This window comes from Pelmatolapia mariae, linkage group LG10_11, assembly GCF_036321145.2.
Source record: "Pelmatolapia mariae isolate MD_Pm_ZW linkage group LG10_11, Pm_UMD_F_2, whole genome shotgun sequence".
Taxonomy (NCBI): Eukaryota; Metazoa; Chordata; class Actinopteri; order Cichliformes; family Cichlidae; genus Pelmatolapia; species Pelmatolapia mariae.
The window spans coordinates 50,406,611-50,432,409 of NC_086236.1; the positions used below are offsets into that span (position 1 = coordinate 50,406,611).

At 41.9% G+C, this 25,799-nt stretch overlaps 1 protein-coding gene and 1 long non-coding RNA gene across 5 annotated transcripts in view; one reads left to right on the plus strand and one right to left on the minus strand.

Annotated features, from left to right (window-relative positions):
• The window catches only part of LOC134637266 (uncharacterized), a 63,716-nt gene extending 55,112 nt beyond the window's left edge, over positions 1–8,604 (minus strand). For both annotated transcript variants that reach the window (XR_010095096.1, XR_010095095.1), the window contains exons 1-2: positions 7,535–8,604; positions 7,355–7,429 (exon numbers count right to left, since the gene is read on the minus strand). This is a non-coding gene — a long non-coding RNA (uncharacterized LOC134637266). The remainder of the gene's footprint in view (positions 1–7,354; positions 7,430–7,534) is intronic.
• Positions 7,225–25,593, plus strand: sall3a (spalt-like transcription factor 3a). 3 transcript variants are annotated; one of them, XM_063487653.1, is made up of 5 exons: positions 7,225–7,566; positions 10,910–11,103; positions 19,650–22,805; positions 23,106–23,443; positions 23,943–25,593. In XM_063487653.1, the coding sequence occupies exons 2-5, from the start codon at positions 11,022–11,024 to the stop codon at positions 24,372–24,374; spliced, it is 4,008 nt and encodes a 1,335-aa protein (XP_063343723.1). In that variant the 5' UTR covers positions 7,225–7,566; positions 10,910–11,021; the 3' UTR covers positions 24,375–25,593. The 3 variants fall into 3 exon arrangements, with proteins under 3 accessions (XP_063343723.1, XP_063343721.1, XP_063343722.1); XM_063487651.1 differs by lacking the exon at positions 7,225–7,566 and adding an exon at positions 8,721–9,735; XM_063487652.1 differs by lacking the exon at positions 7,225–7,566 and adding an exon at positions 9,622–10,573.
• The last annotated feature ends 206 nt before the right edge of the window (positions 25,594–25,799 follow it).

Genomic DNA, 25,799 nt, shown 5'->3' on the forward strand with positions numbered 1-25,799 from the left:
TCAGCTGAACGCATCTGCTAACGTGCGCTAATGCTATCCTAGATTCCCATACACAAGACTTAAACAAAGCTACTCTGGGAGTCGCTTTTCCTTTTGGGTTTGGCTTGAAATATATTTTTTTCCTACATTAATCCTGCATGCTGAAAAAGCAAACCCATAAGCATATCCAGTGCCCAAATGTGATGCCAGAGGCACCTGATCAACACAAATCCTGCAGACCAGAACTCTGAACTTTCATTTGTGTAGCAGTGAATCTGTATATTTTACATTCACACAAATACATCCTAATGATATACAGGTTTCCACACAAACAAAAACTTACGACACATTTTATTTTCCACTTTGTATAAATTCAGTATATTTTTCTTTGGTCTGCAACAACACGGATATGAAGTTCATTAACAGCTAAATCTTATTTTTTAGGGCTAGACTCTAACTTACTTTACTGGGTGATTAAGCATATATTTATATATACTTGGTAAATGCATTTGTTTAAATGGTTGAAAATGGGGCTGATGATAGCAGTGACACTTCAGAAAACTGTAAAGTCACAGCCAGCTTAAAAATCAAAAAGAAAAAAAAATAATAACACTATGCAGAGTTTATGGTAACCCTAAGATTTTTTATGTATAATGGTAAAAATATTTATACTAATACTTCTTCATTTATTTTTAAGTAAACATTAATAAGCCCATCTTTAATCAGGCTGCATGTAAAGGAGGGAAACTATAACCTTACAGTCATTATAATGAGTCAACAAACTCTCACAGTATTACTAATGATTGGTCCGTGTAAATCCTCACCCACATGCTAGTGATGCTGAGAAAGTCTTAAATATGTAGTCTGATGATACACAGTGTGTAATTTGTGAATTTTACAGGGTTTTTACATGCCATCACTTTAACAGTTATAAATGTGTACTACCACACATACACTAATTCAATTACAGTAATTCCGGCAGCAGCTGACTCACTCTGCTAACATACACCCACTGCCAGCCCACACAGGGCCTCCTTGGCACCTTGTCCACCTAACAGTAAGAAGGGATTAATGGGGATTGGCCCATGCAGTCCAGTCTCATGGTGTGTGAGCTTTAACACGGAGCTAATCTGATATTCAAGCTCAACAGTGATAACTGCAGTTTGATGGCTGTGGAGTGTGGGAAAATATTGAATCAGACTTATCACGTCAGAGGAACTTGTCTGTGTCTGGGGGTTCATCATTTTGATAAGAAATGACCATTGAATAGATATTAAAACATGAAAAAAATTCAGGCAAAGGTGTGACCTTGACTTATGCGCGTGTCCTACAGTATGTGCCAAAGTGACACTGGACGTGTGTGTCAGGGATCAGCTTAAATGAGAGACCAGCCACTTGCTGTGGCCTAATATCCTGTTAACCTGGGTTAGACAGCAGACAGCTGTGAGACACTTAAATCCAGCCGTAGCCCAGAGCAACACGCACATGTCCTGTTAGCTCCCCGACTGACTTTCCAGGAACCTGAGAACTACCACAGCCTCCAGCCAAAAATCTGTAGAGCCCTTCAGTCTCCTCTTCATATGATGTGTAAGGTACAACTAAATGCTGATCTTCAAACAGAATAAGACAAAATGTCATGTTGATAAACTCAACTTGACATCATATAGTTAGTTAGTTGTAAATACATACCTGATACATGAATCATAATTCGTGCATTTTTAACTAAGAAAATACATAGTAAGGAAAGACACGCGTCATCAGATTACAAGTCAAATGCACTAGTTCGAAGGAGGATTAGCACTGAATCCTGTTTATCTATGTGTCTTATTAATCTTGTGTTAGCCATGCACATCCTGATGGTCAAACTCTGCCCTTCTGCTTCTATATTTAACTATTTTAATCTCTTTATAAAGCAAAAGGATTCCAATTACAAATGCCACAAGACTCAATCCAATTGAAAAACGGTTGGCAGTCCTGTGTTCAACACTTAAAACCTTAAGGAAAGATTACAAAAGGGCCCCTGCGTGCAAATTCGAGAAGCAATGACTTAAATGCATCAGTTTGAAACTATTTGCTTAAGTGTTTCTGTAAGAACAGGACATCATTTGATTAATTGCACTTCCTTACTGTATGCTCCAGAGTAATTCAAGGAAGCATCAATTAAAGTGTTTAAAGCTACTGCATGCAGGATATCTGTAAGCATGCAGGAGTATTAAGATTAGGATTACTAGTTTTAGTGCTGGGAAAAAAATAGTCTGCATGGTGTTTCCACCTGTTCTTATTCCCATTTAAATACTGCCATTCTGCTGAAGCTGCTGGTGTGTCAGTGTTGTACACACCAAAGTGTCCTTAGGTGCTGTGATTCACTAGCATGGCGACACTCAACGTCCAGAGCAAACTCTGCTAAAAGACAAACAAAGATCTCCCTAAAGAGTGCCAAAGGCCACACAAGGAGGCAGGATGAGTGGAAGTAGAATAAATTATAAAACTGCCAACCAAAGTTTGTGTCTCATGTTCTGTGGGAAATGTGAGTTTTTTTCTGTCTCTCTTAGCGCTGCTTTGTTTTAAATCAGTGTTTCTTTCTTATTGTTAACTGCTTTCCTAATCATTGGCTGTTGTGTTCGCTTTATGCAACAAAATTCCTTTGTAGAGTTCAGGAAAAGATCACAGTTTCTGCTTATGTTTTCACTTGTAATACAACACATCATTCACGCTTGATCTTCTGTGTATGAACAGTTTGGATCAGGTGCTTCTGAAGCTCAGCCTTACCAAGAATGATCGATGAAAATGTTTCCACGTGAACCCACGCACACGTCCATCCCTCCTCTATGCAATGCATGCACACATGCACACCTCCACACACACAAAGCTTGATTTTGAAGGGTCCTTAATCACAACCGAGAAACTGACTGATCAATGACAGATACGAGGGACTACTGTGCAAATGCTAACAGGAGCACATTTGCTTTTAGAAATTTATTTATTCTGGTCTATTTTTATCACAGATTATATTTCTCTCTTGTGCTAACGGGCTCCGAGCCCCGCCAAGGTATTAATTAAAATCTAAATACTAAATACTAAATATTGATTGATACGTTATCAGGGCATAGCAGTTGGTCTGCAGGCTATTGATCCAGCCTGTGATTTATTATCATATTTAAGAAAAATCATTTTGCGTGATTACACGAGGTAATGGATTTTTAGCAAGGATGTAATTCTTCCCCCCCCTTTTATTTTCGTATCGCGTTTGTTATGTGGAAGGTGGCGCAGACTTCTCAGTTGCATTCGGAGATCGCTGATATCCTAGGTACTGCACCCCCATCCCCCTCTCCCGAGCTTCCCTTTCAGCCCAGCCTGGCCTGCGAGGGACTAAAGCTTGTGTAAGAGAACGATCCCCCCGCTCTTGTCATTGGGAATAATGGGTATTGGGATTACCTCTTTAATCACAACAAAGATTAACAGATGGTATGAGAACAGTTATTAGCAAACATCTTGCACTCATCAAATCAATAAGATGATTTGTAATCAGGCTGTCGGTGCGAGTGAAAAGGGAGCCAGGGCTGTTCCCAGTGAAAGTTCCTGGCAATCAGAGGCTACTGTGTAGCAATTACCTCTCCACAAAATAGGTGCTCTTCCTCCTCTGGCTGGCAGTCCTCCAAAACACACGCCAGACTGATAGCAACATAGGGCATTAACACGGCAAAACACAAAACACTGCATGGGTAACCTTGTATTTGATCAGGTGTTAGGTTGCTCCGCGATTTCATTTCACTTTGTGCCTTTTAATTTGGTGGATCTCGCCTTGTACTTGAAGAGGGAGAAAAAAAAATCTAAATGTTTACACATGCTGTCTCTCACTACAAAAGACCGTATAGCTCATTAGCGGGTTGCCATAAATAAGTCAGCGTTGGGGACAAAGAAGTGAATACTATAGAAACTATACAGAGAAGGGTTCCCTGTGCAAATATTTCTCCCTGGAGACAGAAAGAGAAAGACTGAGGGTCTGTTGACATAACGGTGCATCCAGAACGGAAAACTGAGGAATCTTCCCCACAACATGCAACTCCTTTACAGCAGTAATGTTCTAACAGCAATTTGCTTTTTTTATGTCTCTGGGACGTGCAGTTGTTGAAGTCTGATATCACTGAGACAAACGCTGCAACATATTTACTTCCAATTTATTCTACTTCTTAAGTTGAAAACAGTCTGTGAAACACATTCATGCACAAATGCGCATCTATTTAGATAGCAGTACTTAAAAGGAAAAAGTCAGGAATGGTTGGGGTTTTTTTGCAAAAAGTGGCAACACGGGACCTCTTCAGCTTTACTTGGATGGATATCATTTTGATTCTAAATGCTGCTTTTAATGCTTGCAGGCTGTTTGCAAGCAACCTCACCTTGTATGCATCTTTGTAGTGGGAACAGCTGAAACAAACTGATGCAACACTGTGGACTGAATGAAGGCAGTCACTTTGACAGTAAAATACAGAAACACACTTGTGAGTCGAATATCAGAGGCACAGTGTAAAAATGAGTGTGTTTAAGTTTTATCTCTTTTCACAAATTTGTACAGATATTTACACACACACACACACACACACACACACACACACACACACACACACACACACACACACTTCTAATCGCAAACTACTCATAATGACAAAATATCTCTCAGCGTCCCACACCGACAAGCACACACTCACAGACACATACCTCTGCACTGTAAGATAGCACAGATATGTGCAAGGATTAAGCAAGGCAAATGGTGCCAAAACAATGGCAGTATGAAGTAACTGATGCTGTTTAAAAATTTAGATGCCTGTATTGAACAGACAATGTGGCACACACATCACTGGACCACAGATCCCTGCAGCCCAATGGTCTGGTTTCTGGCTGCTCACATGCATATGGATAATCTCTTTCTAAACAACCCCACAGTCGCATCACAACCACTACACCGCTGCACAGACACACTCGGTAGAAAAGCTCACGCTGCACTTGTAAACCTGAAATGGCTTTCAAGTTCAGTGAAAATCATTTTGCCACTATGATATGCGATAAAGCACAGGGAAGCATATTTGTATACTTAAATAGAAACTTACAATCGCACAGTAACTGCAGACAGACACACACGCAGCCCCTCCCCTCGCCCACAGTCACTTGTCGAGTGGCTAATATCTTTCCAAGGTCAAACCTGACAAGGAATTCCAATGAGATTAAGTGTCATCAGTGCGGCTTTAGCCCTTTTCTGCTCATTGTTCTTGGAAATGGCATTAGAGCCACAGATGACCAAGGCCTTGGAGCAGTAAAACCTCTTCCCCTCCTGAGTGGTGGGCCTGGTTGATACAGGAGATATTTGACACAAGGCCTCCAATTCAAACATCAAAGTGCAATAATGTTCTCACATGTATCTTTATCGAGGAAGCTTACACCAATATAAACCGATCTACGAGCACTGCAGTTTTATTACACGTCGACTGTGTTATTATTTCTGCATGCTGCAGAATTTTATTCAACTTTTTCTTGTGTTAATTCTTAATTTTGAATTTTCAAAAGATCCATAGGTTTCAGACTCTGAGTCTGTGACACCTTTTTCATTTCAGACCTTGTAAGAGCTGCAGTGGCAAGCCAGCGTCAGTGTTTTTGGCATTCATTTAGGTGTGTGGGGGGCTATAAAGCAATAACAGAAATGTTGCTGCACTCTATATGCAGTAAATGTGCTTTCACACTTAATTTGTTCTGATGACTTGCATGCATATCTCCACACTTTTTCATTCACACGAGGAAGTGGCTCAGTCCAGGAGATAATCCCAGCGTGTTTGTTTGTACACACTTCGAGCAAAGCGACAGCTTATGCCTGTGTGTCAAACAGCATTTTCACATCAAATTTGACACATAGTCCTTTGGCGGCAGCAATGAGCATTTTGTCATCTCCTCTCAAGTGCCAACTCAACGTCCAATTGCGGCCCAGCTACTAATTTAATTACAGTAGCAGAAGAAATGGGCTGATTCAATTCATTTCAATTAAACCTGATTGGACCAGTCAAATCAAATTTTACTCATCTCAGGTACAAGCTGCCTGTCACATTTTATCTCAGCTTGGCTCAAATGAAGCACGATGAGCAGGTCCTGATGATAACTGGAAATATATGGTTGAGTTCTATCAAGCAGACTCATGTGCCGCCTGATCTCTGATTGTGCGATCAGTGTGAGAGCACAACACTCAATTTTCAGAGCAGGATCACAGACAGTTACCACTTAGTTAGAGTCCCGGCTACAACAGCCATTACTTATGCATGATGTCCATAATTATGTATCAAATCGTGTGCAAGTATGTGTGCGTTTAGATATCCAACTAAAAGATGTGTAGCGCATAGCAAAAATGATGCAGTGTCTGCTAAAACTGCACATGAAGTGACTTTCTCTGAACCCCCCCTCAACAAAACTTAATTAAAAACGAACATACAAACAGTTCTGCATGCCACAATAAACTTTAGAACACAACTTGTGCTCCTATTTTTTCATTTTAAAATAATTAATTTTTAAATGCAAATTCCAAAGTATTAAGACATACAGTAGTATAAGGATAAAGGCTGGTGGGGGATAACCATGTGTTTACTTTATACATTTACAAGTATATTTGCAGAAATTAGCTCTAGGTCGCAAGATTATTAAAACCTCTATAGTGACCATACTCCAATAATTACAATCATCATAATGATGCTGTACGTGTGTAGTATTATTATACTTCAAATACGCTAAATTCTACTATTAATAATGCATTTCCCAAAACGTAATAATTGTATTTATTAGCTCTAAGACTGGAAAAGAAAATCATTGCTAAATTGTAAATTATTCGTGGACTAATTTTAAGGAATAAAGTACAAGTTTAGCAACAGACAGAATGTAAGTATAGATTGTTTCAAAAGCGTACGCAGACAATGAAACAATATAAATATTGTTTGGGTTTGCCTTCAGAGACGCTGTAATTGGGCTCATTCAGTGGCAGAAAAAGTTCCATCTCATCTCTGATTGGTGCAGATGAAGCCCTGGGATTATGCCATAGGCTGCTATAGGCTGCTACAGTAGCCTGCGGTGTGTGTAAATGCGTCTTGGCACCAGTTGCGGCGGCGCAAAGACGTCTGATTGGACACCGACGCAACGCACGCATATTTTTTTTCATACTGCGCCACTTCAGCGGTCTAATCACATGCTTTACAACCTGAACCACACATATAAAAATTCAATTTCTTAGATCCTCCTATTTAAAGATATGTAACGGATAACTTTAAAGCTATTATTGTACAGTGATGCACAGCGGCCAAAGCGAAGCAGTAAATTCAAACTCTGGGAGTCTTTTTTTTTTTTTTACCTCTCTGGTGTCTTCTTCACGCTCCGGCCTCCCTCTACGATATCCGCAGTGAAAGGCAGACAGGCTCACAGCGGACTGCAGGGTGTAAGAATAGAGGAGAGGAGTTGTTACCGAAGTCTGCCTGTGCACTTTGTGATGCAGCGAGGGCCAGCGTGGAAGCCCAAGCAGCCCTTTTCTCACCTTGCGACACAGATCCAGAGGGGGTGAAACGGGTAAAAACGGTTGTTTGGGTGATTACACGTTTCTGCTCTCCCTCCTCTCCCACCCTCCTCCGCCACCATGCCCACCTCCTCCTCCTCCTCTTCCACCAGCAGCACCAGCAGCACTCTCACTCCTCTCTCGGAGAATAGAGAGAGTGGCCCCCGTTGTAATAGCCTCGGTGGGGCTCCAGCTCTGCAGCGAAGCAGCCTTTAAGGTTAAAGGATACCTCTGAGGCGCATCCGGTATCCGCAGTGCCATGAAACAAAAAAGTGGTTTTTTTTAACGTATTTATGTATTTATTTGCTCGTCCACTGCAGTAAATTGGAGAACAATAATATTTGACTTGGTAATTTATTTTTTTATGAAGTCAGACCAAGCTGTATAAAACAGGGGCTCTTAGGGTTACGTAAAGCTTAGAGGAAATCAAACTTTTCAAGCGACGTGAATTCCAAAGCTGTTCGGCAGCCCAGTCTGGACACCCCCTCTCTTTCCCTCTCTCTCTATAAGTGTGCGCGCGTGTGTGTATGTGTAGTCTATACCGGATTAAATGGCACCGCGTCTTAAATGGCACCTTGCCTCGTTTCCCCTCTCCTTTCATCATCAGCAAAATAAAGATTAGGCCTACAGAGGAGATTGTAACGGCTCGCCTTTAGACGCGCGGGGGATCTTCATTCCTCCGCCTTTGTGATGATATTGATGATGATGATGGCCAAGTGGACAGTTTGATTTTTGTGTGGCGAGCTAGTTATAAAGAATCAATATTATATCAAGGGGGTAACTTTGGTGATAAAGGACTTCAGCCACTCTGGCTATTCATCATAAGTCTGTAGCAAGCAGATAGGTCAAAAGAAATTATATTGCTCTAAAGAGTGTGTCTCCTTATCTCTCAGTACCAGGGGAGTGGAGGACACGCCGATCGATACAGTAGCTGCCGTATACTCCTTGCAATTATCAATAGCTGATTTTGTCTTCCTGGGGCTGCATCTATTAATACCAGATAATAACAGCCTTTTGGACATAACTTCAAAGGGGATGATGGAAAGAGATGGAGAGGAAGAACATAAAGGGGGGGGGGGGGGGGGGGGCACCGAAAGTTTGCTCACAGGACGACCTTGTTGTCAACAGATTTGTCTCTCATATGAGGTGGACGCGGGGGAATAGACAAGTCAAACAGACAAGAGGGAGGGAGAGGGAGGGGAAGAGAGCGGGGAAGCTCTAACTGAGCTCACCCCTGAACTGAAAAAAGCTGAAGATCTATCATTACAGTAAAAAGGTTTCTAATTTAGTCAGGAATTGGCAGCATTTGTGCGCCTGAAGTCGGAAACAAGCGCGATTATGATGTGCCCATTTTCCACATCCACTTTTAACGATGCAATATGAAAATACATTTTCCTTAAGTTAGCAATACAGAAATAAACATGAAACCGTTACTTCTGTCAAATAAATAAATAAATAAATAAAACGCAGTGTTCGAGTCGCACTCAAGCACGAGCTCATTTGGTTCCTTTCTCCCCACCGTGCATGCGTACATTTTAGTGCAAAATGATTATTAATTTGTGTATTTATTTTAACCGTGTGTTGAGGGAAAGAGGTTTTAATTATATGCTGTATGATGTGTACTCTGACACACTTTACTTATTCATATTCATATTATTATTATTGTGTTGTTTTGTAATAATTCCCCAATATTAGTGTCGGTACATAAAACAAAGCAGCCCACATGTTCAAAAACCGCCACCGTGCGTAAAATGTCCACATTCCAGAGTTAAAGTTAGAATAAAGCCGGGGTGTTGTGATTGAAAGCCTACCGTGTAATCAGAAAATCGCCGATGTCACAAAATAAAAATACTCTGCCGCATTAATATGATGACCCACCCTTCTGGCGGATACGGGCGGTGACGGGTGAGATATTATATGATGGGAGGTCAAATCTGGGTGTTCACACAGAAGTCTGAGGACGATCCATTGAACAGTAACGTGGTGGTACATCCTAGTGGTGGCTGAAAGCAATGGGCTGAACCCCTGCTTGGGGGTTGACTCTCACACACAGCGCAGTCCCCCACACACAGAGCCATGCCCAACAGCGAGAGACCGACCGACGCTGCTAGAGGGCTGCCAGAAGATAACTTCAAAGTTGGTTTCGATATGAGCCCGAGAGCCGAGCGAAGGAAAGACACCGAGTAAAGCTTTATTTTTTTCTTTTTGTTTGTTTGTTTTGTTTTGTTTTGGGTTTTTTTTCGGAAATCAAGTGGTGCTTGGGGTTTTTTTGATCAGCAAATATCCAGAAAAGACGCTTTTGGAGAGCGCACCGAGCCGAGGGCGCATACACGGCGAGAGGAGGTACACGGGAGGAACTTCGTCGCGGCCAGACACGCACCGAAGCGACTTCTCTTTGTCGGACACACGAGTGTTTGATCACACAGACGTTCTTGTTGTTACTGAGAGGAGCACTGTTGCTAATCTTGGCGCCGCTCTCTCGGAAGACGCGCGTCAAAGTTTGGAGAGCGGAGCGGCGCCTTTAGAAAAGCAAAAGCTGGTGGCAGTTTATCGCTCTATTGCAAATAACTTAACTCGTCCCGTCCACTTCTCCTTGCTGCCGGTGCCCGTGTAGCAACTCAAACAGCGGCTGCTTCACCGGGAAGATGTCCACCGACAGAAATCTGACACATCTCGACTTTAGACGTCGCTTCCTTTGAGTCCGATTCAAGGAGTTGCGTGTTCACCTCGCCACACGCACAGAACAAGAAAAAATAAATAAATAAAAGAAGTTAGAGAGAGAGGCGCTGCGAGAACTGAGCCAGTATCTCGGGACAGACTTAACGAGAAAACGTTTTCTGAAGTTCTGCGGTAAACGATGGATCGTTGAGGCCAGGGAGAGACACTTCGTCAAAGAAAAGAAGGAAAAAAAGAAGAACGCGCTGGTGAATCCTTAGTACTTGAGAGTCAGTGCGCTTACTCAAAGGAGTAGGGGGCAAAGGAGCCCGGCGTTCCCCTCGTTGGAGACCCCATGTGAACTGGGTATAACAAGAGATTTTGGTGTGTTGTGTTGTTTTGTGTTGTTGGGGAGGTGGAGGTTGGATAGTAAAGACAAAAGAGACGGATAAAGTCTGAGAGTGAAGCGGCTAATTGCTTAGTCCGTCCCTCATTACCATATCCAATGCGCGTCCATTGGCCTCCAGCCAATCCTCCCCACCTTCACACACTGCCATTAATCGCGAGGCATTATTCACTATCATAATTATTATACCGACATGCGCAATCCAACGCACAGCAACAGCAGCGGCAGCAGCAACACCGGCTAATTTCAGATTTATATATTTTTTTCTCTCCTCCTCTCTCTCTCTCCGCCACCAGACTGTTTGCGAACTTTTTGTGTGTTGATTCGCTCTTCGCTGATGTATCTGCAAAACGCAGACACATCTCGGAGCGCAAACGCAGCAGCATCGCCACCACTAAAGCCAGCAGCATGTCCCGACGCAAGCAAGCCAAACCGCAGCACCTCAAGTCGGACGAGGATCCCGCACTAGCCGGGGTGATTTCCGAGCACGGTGAGTGGATTTGATCAGCTGAAGTTCCTTTAGCCTGATCTGCTTTCAGAGCTTCCCCTCGCAGCTCTGCTCTTCAATTTACTTTTGTTTCTTTACTTTGTTTGACAAACGTTTTAACACATTCTTTTAAATTAAAGAGGTTTAAAGTCATTTGGATTATTATTATTATTATTATTATTATTTTGTTTTTTTTGTAGTGGGGATAGTGGATTTATTTCACAGGCATAGGCGGAATCATTTGCAATAAATCAAAAAAACGATGCAAATATTAAGTCAAACGTGTCACCTTAGTCGAAGAGGAAGTCTGACGATTTAGAAGTTTTGTGTCTGTTTTATGCCCCCTCCCTCCCTCCCCCCCAAAAACTGTTAAACCTGCATCATATGATCGTCTTTTGTCAGGCAGGTTAATTTTAATAATAGTTAAGAGTTTACACTTTGGTTACAGCGTCTACATTAGGTGCCGGAGGCCCATTTTAAAGGCCTGTTTAAAAAACAAAAATCTCGGAGCTGTGTTCTTCTCAAATACTGTATTTCAACACTTTTGCAGTTGGTTTTGGACGTGCACGCGCACACGCCGAAATGCAAACACAACTGTAACAAACACACGAAAGAAGTTGGAAAATTATTTGCCTTTTTTTTTCTCCCAGAGGTTTAGAATTATTTATTCCGCAGATGTGAAAGCAATAGGTCGTAATAGTTTTTTTTTTTTTAAAAACCATTTAATTTAAAAAACCGTTTAATTTATACGTTTCTATTTTTTATTTTTTATCTTTTTTTTTATTTTTTGCATGTGTGTCTCTTGTCCCTGAGCGCCTGCGGAATCTGTTGCAGGTCGAAGACTTGTTTTGTTATGGAAATGCTTTTTGTTTACCCCCACCCCCCCACCCCACATAAATTTAGCACACTTGATTTGTTCCTTTTTGCGCACAGTATCGACAAGATCGGTTGACAAAGCTCGTCTTCGCCATGTGGGGAAAAAAAAAGGATTATTTGTCCTTTATACTGCGCTTTTGCGCAGCAACACTATCATTATAGGGCTAAAGTCAGGTCCGAAGGCAGATGAAGTGCTGCAGGAATAATATGACTGGATTTCTATAAAACAAAAAAACGTACAGAGCACAAATCCTCCATTATCTGGCAGATTATTATTGAAATTGTGGCAAATCTAACATTTAAAAAAAATATTTTATGTATTAGAAATATGAGGATTAGACAAAATATGTCAATTTACTGCAGCATATCTTAACAACAATACTGTAATTTACTTGAAAACTTAAAAAAAAATCACAATTTGTCTCCCTACTTCAGCTGATGTCAATTTCATTTCTCTTATTTAAACTTAGAAAGCTGTGTGTGTGCGTGTTTATGTTTGTGTGTGTGTTTTGGGTATCAGTGAAGCTCAGAGCTCTCAACAAATCACTGCTATTATTTATACCTTTCTATCTTGGCCCATGTTGGCCAACACTCACACACAGACGCAGACACCCACACATGCACACACGCACTTACACGCGAACACGCACACACATTTTCCAGGGTTTCTTTAGAATAGAAATGTGTGATGTAATCTCTGGGGAGAAGCTCTCTTTGCATGGGGAAATGCTGGTGTGAGGGGTGGGTGAGTGGGGGATCACACTGATGATTCCCAACTCTTTTGTTCAGTTTACTCTTTGGATCTCTCCTGTTTTTTTAATATAATTTCTGACTAATTGACAAACACAGACACTTTTCCTGTTTCGGTGTTTCGGATGACCCTGCTCAGATTCTGTACAGAGATAATCATCCATCAGGTTGCACTCCTGTAGGATTGTGGAATGAAAATCAAACTTGTTTTTGCTCCTGTCAAATCTCACGTTTGGATGATTTCGAGGTTAGGTTACAAATATTTGATTTGAAATGTTGATTGCAATTTATAAAACAGAAAACAGTCAGATCCACAGAGAGAGGGGGAAAAAAGAAGAGTGGAATTTAAAAAGAAAAAAACCTCTACACACTTATTCTGAATTTTATTCCACAGATTAACACACACCTCCTGGCGTAATTAAAATACACACAGACTCAGACAGCGTTATCGGTAACATACTGTATGCTGTCAGTGCCATTGTGCTCGAGACTGGAAGTGTCCGTGGAATGTTCTTTCCTTGCTGAAGCAACTATACTGGCTCGCTTGTTTTCAGGAAAGACGTAGCAGTGAAACAATCTCAAGCCTTTGGCAGAGCACAGTGAGCCTATACATACTTAAATAAACCTAATAATACCATGCCTCAACCAACACTACCTTACATGATGAGCTACGAATGTCACCCTGTCAGTGTGTCGTTGCAGCATGATCGGATTCTCCGCTCTCTATTGCTGTGTGGTGCAGCTTGCGACGAACACTATCGATTGTTGGCCTTGACATAACCACCGCGTATTAACGTCGACGGCATTCAAAAGTTCCAGTTGTCAGCCGCTGCTCGACTGAGACTTAAAATCCATTTTTGCTCAGCTTAGTGCTGAAGAGAACGTCAAGAAGAATGTGGTCTTCAAATTGTGCTCAGGGATCTTCACCATTTCTTGCAAATAAGAAAACAAGGAAAGAATCAGCCAAATCGAACCCTGTGCCTGGAAAGCTTCAGCTTACACCTTCATTTTCCCTAAATATTCCCAATATTATTTTGTCTCCTTTGTATGTGGCATTTATGACTGCTGTCCCTCTGCAGCTTACTGAGTACTCTTTAATGTGCCGCATCCATGAAAACATGAAAAACTAAAATCAAGTGGCAACAAGCCCTTGTCTGGCATATCATCTCCCCTCAGGCTTTCCGGACACTTTCCTCCTGGGGGCATGGGAGGGTTTTTGTGTGTGTGTGTGTGTGTGTGTGTGTGTGTGTGTGTGTGTGTGTGTGTGTGTGTGTGTGTGCTAGGATGGGGAAAGGGAAGAGGAGGGGGTGGTCTGCTTAGGAGTGCTTTTATAAAGCTTGCTGTCTTAACCTTTGTGTAGCCCCGGGCAGCCAGATCCTGCCGCTAGATGTCAAGCTCCTTGTACAATTAGAACATGTGTGCCGTTGACCTTGGCAGCGCAGCTTCCTCGTGTCCTAGAAAGCGTTAGCAGCAGCAGGCTTTTCACCACGCCACCGCTTTCTCGGCATCCAGTGTCTTTCAAGGTGTGAATGTGCAGGGGAGCAATGGTGGCCAGACTCTACGCTGTCACACGAAGATTTAGAAGAATTTTCAAAGGTAAATTTCCTCAGTTGTCAGTGGACACGCGCAGCATGGTTCAAGCAAGAAAGGCAGATTTCTTTTTCTAAAATTATTACTCTGGAAAAACATGAGACACTTGAGGAACAGGTAACAACAAGACTCAGGTCACAGTCACAATTATTTGAAGTCAAAATCTTCTCAGAGTTCAAATGTTCAGGCTGAGCCCTTTTCCTTTCTTTTCGTCATAGCAGCAGAGGCACAGGCATGTATGGTTATGAATCCAAAAAAATGTAATAAAGTGAGAAAATCCCTGCTGGTAGTGACAACATGGTTGTTACCACTTCCCCTGCAGCGGGGTTTTGTTTGCCTTTTGTTTTAATCCACTCTCACCATTGGGTGCAGGCCTGTGGACCACCCACATAGTTGTGCCAAAGATGTTTTCAAGAAGGCACTCAAATATGGCTGTGTCTTAATTACCACTCAGCACACGAACAAGTGAGATCCTGATTGAGAGGAAGGACTAGACAGGGAAGGGAAGGACTATTTAACGTTAGACAAGACAGCAGATTTGGAGGATTTAGGTAAAAAGCTAACATGTAGTCAGCTGAAGGGGTAAATTTCCCCTTTAAATGGTTTGGTTTTGGTTTATTCAGATGATTTTAAACACCAGTTTGTCCAGAAAGTGGGGACGCGGAGGAGCAACGTGTGAGCGGAGATGTGCAGCTTTGCCTTCTGTGTAAAACAGGAAACATATAGCTTTGAGTACAATTTGATTTCAACAAACCCCAAGCAAAGATTAATAAAAAAATCTCTTTTGACGTTAGAGAACGAGAGCGCATTAGGTCCTGTAGCCTCGTCTCGGACTCTTTTTGTAAATCCGGAGACAGAGAGGCATCTTGGCGAGTGTCATCTGGACAGAGTGCCGTCATTGAATACTGTATTGCAAATGCTTACACAAACAAATCGTTAATGTTTTGGCTGCTCCACATCTGCAGGCAATGACAAAGGCCTCTCTGTTGGGGCAGATATGACTGTACCACTCTGCAGTAGGGCTGACCAGGCCGATGACACACACTCACAGCGCTGTGCTGAGGACGACTGAGCCACTGCAAGTCCGAGGATGCACTGGGTCATTCGTGGATATGCTTCATGGGTACAGCAGGACAGCATAATTATTTAGATTTCCTTTTTTTTTATTGAATCTTGACTATTTTTTTTTAAATCATGCAAACATGCAATTAATCTTAACTTTGCTATGAGGCTTAACCAGTATGATAAAGAGTCATTCTTTTAAACAAAAATGAACTAACTACAAATGTTCAGAATTTAAGTGACATCTGTCTTTTTCCGGTGCAGATTATGTCCCAGTTAGAACGAAGCAGAGTGCGCGCTGTATCTCAGTTAAAATGTCTCGTCAAACAACTTAAAATAACTTGAAACGTCTTTACTTTTTATTTATTTATTTTTTTTGTGCTCACGATTAGAGTTGCGGAAGTGTGTCAAAAAGTGTAATGGAAAAATTTAATCAGGCCACAAATTCCAACATTGTTGGACGCAGCAGGCCTCTTTCTTTTTTTTTCCCCCTCAACTTCCAGCTTGAGCAGAACCAACAGGGATGCATCTCTCTTTAAGGGTCCTAAGCTATCCTCACATTCTTGAGAAGAATGCATTTTAAGGGGGCAGAAGGAGGGGCCTTTTTAGGAAGAGCGCAATCACAGAGGCTGGTCACGATATACTGCTCTCACAGACTGCTGTTGGTGTAAATGACATGTAAGTTCTCGGGGTATGATGAAGACTTTTTAATTGGGCATTTAAATTACAATACCCTGCACTTACTGAGATTGAAATACCTCGATGTAGGGTAAATGCTCCCACTGTCATTGCTGTTTGTTTTCATTATGTGAATCTGGAAATTGTTAAGAATGGGAAAATTTGTAATTGGCCAAGACTTCGGTGCTTCTCTCAATGCCCGGCTCTGTGACTTTCACAGAATCTGTGGTAAGCATGAATACCTCATCTGATATAATATGTCAGATTAGCAGTTTCAGTTAGCATGCCAGAGATTGCTGAGCAAGATAGCGGACACACAGATTCAATGTCTACAATCCCCCTATTGACTACCTTCAACTTAATATTTGTATCCGGGTAAATGAAGACTCTTAAAGCAATGAAAAATGGATTGGATTTTTTTTTCCATCCCCTTCTTTTTCATACTATAGGAAAATCAATATTAGCCCCTTCCCCAACACAAACACACATAAAATCATATAGAAACACACACACGTACGCATGCATCCCTTTCTACTGTGTTGCATTGCAAACCCAAAGCAACCACAAAATGTCGCCTCTTAGCTCCACAGCACAATAGCACTGTACAGGTTAAAGCAACACAGTTGTTTTAAGATTATGAGCTTTCCTAATGCTCGTTTGTTTGTTTGTTTGTTTGTTTTTTCCTCGGGAAGTATGACAATAATCTGTAATGTACGCAGCTGTAATTTGTGTTTCTATGATTAATGCTGACTAACTGTAGCATTAGTCAAAGTAAACTTGAAAACGGCAATTTCGTGTGTTTTCCTTGTTTTTTAGTGGCGTGTATATTTTTAAAGAGACAGTGTATTTTACAGAACTACACAGCGTTTAGATTTGAATTTAAAAAAGCATCAGACATAAGATTTTTTTTTATTTTATAATAATAATTAGCGCTCTAAAGTTACTAAAGTTATCAGACAGGAAGGATTTTTTTAATGGACAAAATGTAATTTATAAGCGTCTTTTCTTTCCTTTTTGGTTTTTTGGGGGTTGTTTTTTGAAAATGAGTCAATTTAGGAGCAGAGGCCTGTGTATGTGTAGAAGTGATTGGTACACTCTAACGGCAAAAAAGCATGCTTTTGCAGGTCTATGTGTCGTAATTTTTTTAGGTGTTTGTCCTCGTACATATGCACATAATCTGTGAATTCTCTTTGTCCGCCTTAGGAAACGTGTCAGTGTGTGTGTGTGTGTGTGTGTGTGTGTGTGTGTGTGTGTGTGTGTGTGTGTGTGCGAGAGCGAGAGAGAGGTCAGAGGCATACAAAGACCCCCACTTGTAATTGTATGAATGAATAAAAGAGATTGACAGTAATACCATTCTAATAACTAATCAGCTCAACACAATGCCTACTCATTTGTGTTGACCTTTCAACCCTCAATTATGGAAATGAGTTCTGCTGTCCGCTGCTGGGCTAAGGAGCTTTTTAGCCTGCCGTCACGTGTCGCTGACGTTTCCAGTCACTTGCTCCTTTTCACTTGTCAATTTCTGTTTTGTATTTGAGCTTAAATTACTAATTTGTTTTTCAATGGATTTTTAATAATTTTTAATACCGAGGTCTCAACGTACAATGTATGTCTTGGGATAAAACCATAAGGATTTTACATTTTCTTTTCCTTTAATTCCTTAATTGATTTTTTTTTTTTTTAACTGGCAGCACCCATGATTTAGTAAAATAATATCTTACTTTGTCAGCTCTAACCCCAATGAGGATGAGAGCACGGAGTCTGTCCAAAACCGTTCTGCTGATAATTAATTAAGTCACAGACACCAGACCACGATGGCGCATGGCCCCTTTGGCCACAAATTACAGGAGGAGTGATGAATTTCTTTCCTAATGAGTCACTGTAATTGGCAAAAATGCTTCATTTCTGCTTTGCTATGGCTTACTCCACTTTAACCTTTGAAGTTAGCACAAGCAATGTATGAATCTCTCTATTACTCACTTGAAAAGCATAACGGGTCTTTTAATGATAAGGAAATGTGCACTATATGTTCCAAGGAATTTTCTGATTCTGATTTCTTTTTTTAAAATTTAGTGAACAAGCTGGTTTAGCCCACTGGGTGAGCTGCTTAGAGGAAAAAAGAAAATATGCACAAGTGAAAGCAGCTAAATTCAGACATGCAACTTTTATGCTTTGGGATTTTTTTTGTCATACACATACAGTAATAATTAACCTGAATTTAACTTTTTTCTTAGTTATTAACTACTTTTAAACAATATAGGATCACTGAAGAACATAACCTTGTTTTATAGCAGCCTTTGCGTGAAGTAAATCTGTTTTATTTCCAGCAATTGCCCATGAAATTGTCTTAACATTTTAAATGTGTATACACAGTGGTTTAATTTGTGGATAAATAGTTTACCAGATATTCGCCGGTCGTCAAATGTAAACTGAACAGGAGACGACTCTGAAATAAAGTACGTGCTAGATGTCTTGTGGTGACTGAGTGTGCTTCCTACTCAGACATTTTTATTTATGTAGACGTCCCCGACAGAGAGACCCGCACGCTATAACTAAGGGGGGGAAAATTAATAAGAGGAGGCCATTTTTACATGGTTTTTATCAGGTGTGAATTTGGTCCACGCTCAGAGCTCGCACGGGTTTGTTTGACTCTTGATGATTGCATGTCAAAGAGGAAGTGGCTTCCTACAACTGTGATTAAACATGTGTAACTAATCAGTGACTTTGCTGCCATGGCACTAGCATGTAATTTGTTGAGTCTTATGTCAGAGAGCATGGCCGGTGGAGACAGAGGAGTAACACACTGAGTGTTGCCTAACTTAAAGGGAATGTTTTCTATTTGGAACATTTTGAAAAAGAATGAAATTGTGAAAACTTTTAAATTGTAGTGATTTGTTACGCACATTTTAAAAGGTCAAGATTTATGGGGTTTTTTTCTATTTGTAGATAGTGTACAAAAAAAAGTCGAAAGTCAACAGATATCATCACTTACATATGATAATGCATTTTTGTGACAATGTGGCAAAAGTTCAGTATAGTTGTTTGCTTAGATTCAGGGCTCTAACACTTTCCTTTGCGATGCTAAATGGAAAGCCAGGCATTTGAAATTCAAGTGGAAATGACTGAGCTTGATAGCAGAGGGGAATCCTAATGGGGCCATCAAAGTCCTGATTTGTACCCAACAGATGAGGCAGCTGTGAATTGTATGAAATATTGGAAATCAATATGTTCTATGGAATTTCATTAAGTGGCAGTATCCACAACTGATAGGCCCTCATAATTTGATGGATTGCACAAAGAAAATTATTACCTGGCCCTATGGAGAGGGTGTGAATGCACAAATCTGGGTCTTGAGAATTGGTGAACTAGGGCAATTTGTTCAGAGTGAAAAAAAAAAAGAATATTGATTTTGGTTATGTTAAAAGAGAGAAAAAAAATCAAAGGTTAAATCTTTGCAGCACTGCACTGGAAAATATGTGTGGATTCTTTATTGATTATTTATTCATTAATTCTTCTTTCTTCCCTCCCTCCTCCCTTTGGTTTCTTTTTGTCCCTTTTCACTCCTCTGACCCCCCTCCCTTCGCTTTTTGTAGCCCGAGGTGATGTGCTGGATGATGCCGACAGCGGGAATGAGAGCCGCAGTGGCAGTGAGGAGACCCATGTATGTGAGAAGTGTTGTGCTGAGTTCTTCAAATGGTCAGACTTCTGTGAACATTTAAAGAGCTGCACTAAGAACCCCCTGGTGCTTATAGTGAATGACAATGAGGACACACCTAACCCCTCACAGGAGTACCCTACAGAACCCTCCCCTGTACCCAGCTGCCCTAGTGAGCAGGCTGACAGTGAGGACCCCAGGGAGGGGAGCCACAGCCCTGCTGGTGAGGGGGATGACATCCCAGAGACAGCAACCTTAAATGGGGTCAGTGTCCTGGAAAAGGAGGACGAGCAGATGGAGCTGGAGCTTTCTCCCGAAAAAAATGTGGATCCTGAAGAAAGAGAAGTGACATCCCCTGAGCCAGATGGCTCCCTACCTCAGCTCAATGATGTCGTTCCCTCTGCTGTTACAAGTTACGCCATGCCAAGCACCAATGTTACCTTAGAGACTCTTCATGGCACCTGTGTTGCAGTTGCCCAGTTTTCACAGAGTGTAAGGGCAGCAGCGGGCAGTGGGGTTTCCACCATGGCTATTCCCATGATCTTGGACCAGCTGATGGCCCTCCAACAGCAGCAAATTCATCAGCTGCAGCTAATAGAACAAATTCGCAGTCAAGTGGCTCTCATGAACAGACAGTCTGCCCCACAGCCTGCTCTTAACCACCATCACAGCAACGCTACTGGAAGCCAGGGGCCCGTCTCCTCCTGTGTCCCTCCTGTTGCAAGTCAGCTTCAGCTACATAATTTTATCACTCCCCCAGTCCATCAGCTGCCTGTTAGACTGCCGGCCACTCTCAATGGTCAAGGACCTTCACCTCTGACCTCAGCAATAGAAGGGCCTCTCTCTCAAACACCACAAAGCAGCAGTCAGCAATCTAACTCTTCAGCTCCGATCACATCCTCAACTAACTCAGCTTTTCCTCCACCAAGTGGTACTGGATTGTCATCTCTACTTCCCCCCTGCTCATCCTCTGTCACAAACAACAGCATTAGCACTAGTAGTAGTGTAACAGGAGGTAGTGGCATTAGCAGCAGCTCAACTCTTTCCAGGAACTCTAGCACCCCTCCTTCCCTCACTCACAGCACCCTCCTGAACTCTGCTTCCAGTCTACCGCTGATACCTCACAGCTCTTCGAGCAGTGTTATCTTCCCTAATCCACTGGCCAGTATAGCAGCCACAGCCAATGCACTCGATCCTCTCTCTGCTCTAATGAAGCACCGCAAGGGGAAGCCCCCAAACGTGTCTGTATTTGACACTAAGCCCAGCTCTGAGGACCCCTTCTTCAAGCATAAGTGTCGGTTCTGTGCCAAGGTGTTTGGCAGTGACAGTGCCCTACAGATCCACCTGCGTTCCCACACTGGAGAAAGGCCCTACAAATGCAACATATGTGGCAACCGCTTCTCCACCAAGGGGAATCTGAAAGTCCACTTCCAGAGGCACAAAGAGAAATACCCACATATACAGATGAACCCCTACCCTGTGCCAGAGTACCTGGACAATGTTCCCACAAGCTCAGGCATCCCATATGGCATGTCATTGCCCCCAGAAAAACCTGTTACCACATGGCTAGACAGTAAGCCAGTTCTTCCCACAGTTCCCACCTCTGTCGGACTCCAGCTGCCTCCAACATTACCGAGTATGATGGGAGGATTTGGTGAGTCTCCAAGCCTCACTCCGCTCAACAGGTCTCCTCAGAGGCCATCCCCACCCTCAAGTGACTGTGCATCTTTGTCCCCAAATATCATCACTGACTCATGCATGACCACTACTTCACCATCCCCAAAACCAAGCCTAGGGTGTGAGGCACCTCCTTTACTGAAACCCGAAGGCATTCTTTTGCCCGCAAGCTGCTCTACTAGACCGGGAGAGAACACGACTAGCACAACGACCATAACTCAAGTGCTTCTTTCCACTACTGTCACCTCCACATCATCGTCCAGCAGTGGACAGGTCTCTGGACCCATCAGTAGCCCCAACTCGGCCTCTAATTCTGTCTCCCATCCTGTCCTTCCCATGCTCTCAGACCATTTTAAGGCCAAGTTTCCCTTTGGAGGCCTCTTAGACTCTATGCAAACATCAGAGACATCCAAGTTGCAGCAGCTTGTTGAGAATATTGACAAGAAGATGACTGACCCCAACCAGTGTGTCATCTGTCACCGTGTTCTGAGTTGCCAGAGTGCTCTGAAGATGCACTATCGCATCCACACTGGTGAAAGGCCTTTTAAATGTAAGATATGTGGGCGGGCATTTACAACCAAGGGAAATCTGAAAACACACTTTGGTGTCCACAGGTCCAAACCTCCACTTCGGGTTCAGCACTCTTGTCCTATATGTCAAAAGAAATTCACCAATGCAGTTGTACTGCAGCAGCACATCCGTATGCACATGGGTGGGCAAATTCCCAACACGCCCATCCCCGAAAGCCTGCAAGAAATGGATACTGACCCCTGCTTTGATGAGAAGAGCTTAGATGCCATGAGCAATTATGATGATGACCTTCTGGATGAAATGGAGCAGGCCATAGATGATGAAGCTGATTTAAAAGAGGGAGATATGGACTCATCCAAACCTTTTTCACCTGGAAGCTCTCCACCAACTTCTGTAATCTCCAGCATTGCTGCAATGGAGAACCAGATGAAGATGATTGACTCGACCGTCAACATGACTCGTACATTTGGTCTGAAGCCTTCGCAGAATGGCAGTAGCTTTGGAGGGGAGACTGACTGCTTTACCACTGATTCTCTGTCTGCAGTTGGGGATGCTGAGTGTCAAAGCTTGGGGAGCCCCGCTTTGTCTGAGTCCTCTGGCTCTATCCAGCATTTGTCCCCAGCCCACAGTCATTCTGAGAGCCAGCGATCCAAGTCCCCTGCTGCACTCAACAATAATAACATCAGCAGTGCCATGACAGCAGAGGAGGTCCAAGACAACAATACAGCTGGCCTGGCAACAGTAAAGTCGGAAAAATCCGAGACGCCATCTCCGCTTCCTGCAACTGAAGGCACTGGGGCCCTTGACCTGACTGCCACTCAGCCAGGCAGGCACTTTATCAAAGAGGAGAGCCACTTCAACGTGCTGTTTCTAAACAGAGATCGAGGTGTGTATGTGCAAAAACACAAATCTAAAGTGAATTCATTATCTGGGCACATTTGGGAGTTCATAATAATGAATTAATAACTACATCTCAATATCATAATAATTTAAAGATGAAAAATTGTTGATAGTAAGAGAATGAACAAATAGAAAAAGTTTTCTTTATGAATAATAGGGACTTTGATCAAATAACTACAAGATTTGTAGATTTTCAAGTCAAATTCTGACTGTTCAAAGGCTTTTGGTGTTTTACTAATAGAATATTAATCAAATTGTTCTGTTTTTTTTACTTTTGTTTGTTCAGGGCTGAGCACTCCCAACTTGGCCAGCACCGCATCAAACATGATTAAAATGGAAATGAACGGCCATGGGAAGTCAATGTCTCTGAGCGACAACCCTCACCTGCCCGTGGGCATTCAGGTTCCAGCTGCAGCGCCCCCAACCACCATGAGCCCTAGTATCAACCCCATGTTGGCTCCCCCGCCTCCACGACGCACTCCTAAGCAGCACAACTGCCAGTCGTGTGGGAAGAATTTTTCCTCAGCCAGTGCTCTGCAAATCCATGAGCGTACACACACTGGGGAGAAACCTTTCGCCTGCTCTATTTGTGGAAGGGCTTTCACCACAAAGGGCAATCTCAAGGTATGACCCAGCTTAAAGTACATTGCATCAGTTGAGTTTTACATAGGTTCATTCTGCTGTCAGAGACGCACGGCATTTGAAGTGCAAGTAGCCCTCAAACCACTCATATTGTCACTTCTGAATATTTGCTCCACAAAGTGACAACTTCAGATTTATACCATAAAGATTTCTGATTTTAACATCACATGAAATTAAAAAATTTAAAGTAGCTTCTATCTTCAAAGCTTTGTAATATTTACAGATTTCGCAAACAAACAGCTTTTTGCTCTTGAAAAGTACTACATTAATACATTTTATTTGCTTAAAATTATGTATCAATTTAAAAAAAGAAAAAAGAAGCACAAAAAAGAGAGCCTTCCAAAAATGTGGCCTTATATGTTTTTACATTTAGTTTTCCTTTCCTGTACATCCCACACAATTTCTATTTCAAGTATTTTCCATTTACAATTACAGAGTCATTATTTTTTTCATTTGTTTGTCGTTTTGTCGATAATTTTAGGTTCACATGGGAACGCACATGTGGAACAATGCCCCGGCCCGAAGGGGTCGACGACTGTCTGTGGAGAATCCCATGGCCCTGCTGGGTGGCGACGCCATGAAGTTCAGCGAGATGTTTCAGAAAGATCTTGCGGCTCGGGCCATGAACGTTGACCCAGGCTTTTGGAACCAGTACGCAGCCGCCATCACCAATGGCCTGGCCATGAAGAACAATGAAATCTCTGTGATCCAGAATGGAGGCATCCCCCAGCTGCCCGTCAGCCTTGGTGGCGCAGGAATCACTTCATTGGGAGCAATGCCTGGAGGGATGGACCGTGTTCACACAGGCAGCAGCCCTCCCATGACGGGTATGGAAAAGACTGGTCTGGAGGTCACAGCTAACCGTCCCTTCTCCAGATTTATGGAGGAGAACAAAGAAATTGGGATCAATTAAAGAGACTTTTCTGTATAATTCCAGGTAGGCAAAGACTACAAGGCTGTTTATGAGGAAAGAAACTGCTGATCCAGTCTGAACTCATGCGTACTATATTATGTACAGATTAAATATTTTTTGTTTGTTTTTGGAAAAATAGTATTTAGTATTGATTAGAGGTTTTTGCCTTTCACCCATTCCCTGCTCACTTGATATTTCGCCTATACGAAGAATACTTTGTCTCTTGTTTGAGAATATGTCGTCTTGCAAGATTTGCATGGTACTTATTGGTTTTTATCAGTACGTTTGACTGCTTTTATGAATTCCTTTGAAAACCAGGATCCTGCCTCAGTTATGATTGGCAAGCATCTTATCTGGACAGGACTAAAACACAAAAAGGACAGAGTTTTAGCTCAAAGTCAGTCTGAACGTTGTCTGCCAACCTCGTTTATGGTTGCTATTTTAAAAATAAAGGGCCATGGATAGACTGAAGAAAAGACTGAAGTATATCGTTCTGTGTTCGCCTGATTTTTTTTTTCATGATCTAGAAAACTTGAAAAAAATAATGTTTGAACTATTTTAATCTTTACATTTAGTCTCCCAGCATTGTCTTATATTATTGTCGTGTGTCTTTAGTATTTATGATATTGACAAAAAAAAGCGGGTATACAAAAATATATTTAATGGCCCAAGCATTTTATTGATCTTTTTTTCTAAACTGCAGGCTTCACTCATGAAAATCTCTTTCAATGAAGACAATATGTCATTTGAGTTGAACAACAGAGAAAAACAGTAGGTTTTATTTGGATATCGGTTGAGACTATGATTATCTCATTACACAGTGAAGAAGCTAGAGATATCCGAAGCTGCTATGACCACAACCCTGCTTTTAACCTTTGTAAAAAAGAAAAAAAAAGTGATCCTTTTGAATAAATATCTATGTATAGAAATACAGACAAATCTAAAACAGGTATGCATATTTTGTATCACTTAAAAAAATAGACATCATGAGTTGAGAGTATTTGTCATGTTTGTGAATGCACTTTTTAAAAACAAGACGTTTTGTCTGTGAGTTACCGTTAACCTTTTGACTGAGCTATCTATCACGTGCTGTTTTCATTGTTTTCAGCATACCACTCCTACAATTGGCAGAGTCAGTTCTCTGTTATTGCATCTGTGCTACTCGTCAGAGTACAAACTCATCACTCAATCAACCTTCTTAAATAAAATAAAAAGAAAACAGGTGTGTGTGTTGCAGTGGTCTCCTTATCTGTAATACTTTTTCTCCTTCTCTTTGTTTTTTTTTTTTTAGTCATCCTAATTATTACCATTGAAATTTGGTCTTGCAGTGTGAGCCACCACGTGAGTGTGGAAAATTTGAAAACAGCTTTTCAATCCATTCCTATTTAAACATCTGCAAAAACAACAACTTTGCTTTTGAAATTC

Excerpts from the sequence above, each read along its gene's own strand:
- sall3a (XM_063487651.1), top strand. The coding sequence starts at position 9,629 with ATGCCCAACAGCGAGAGACCGACCGACGCTGCTAGAGGGCTGCCAGAA. Across the intron at positions 9,736-10,909 it reads GAGCGAAGGAAAGACACCGA|ACTGTTTGCGAACTTTTTGT; the intron begins GTAAAGCTTTAT and ends CTCCGCCACCAG. Across the intron at positions 11,104-19,649 it reads CGGGGTGATTTCCGAGCACG|CCCGAGGTGATGTGCTGGAT; the intron begins GTGAGTGGATTT and ends CGCTTTTTGTAG.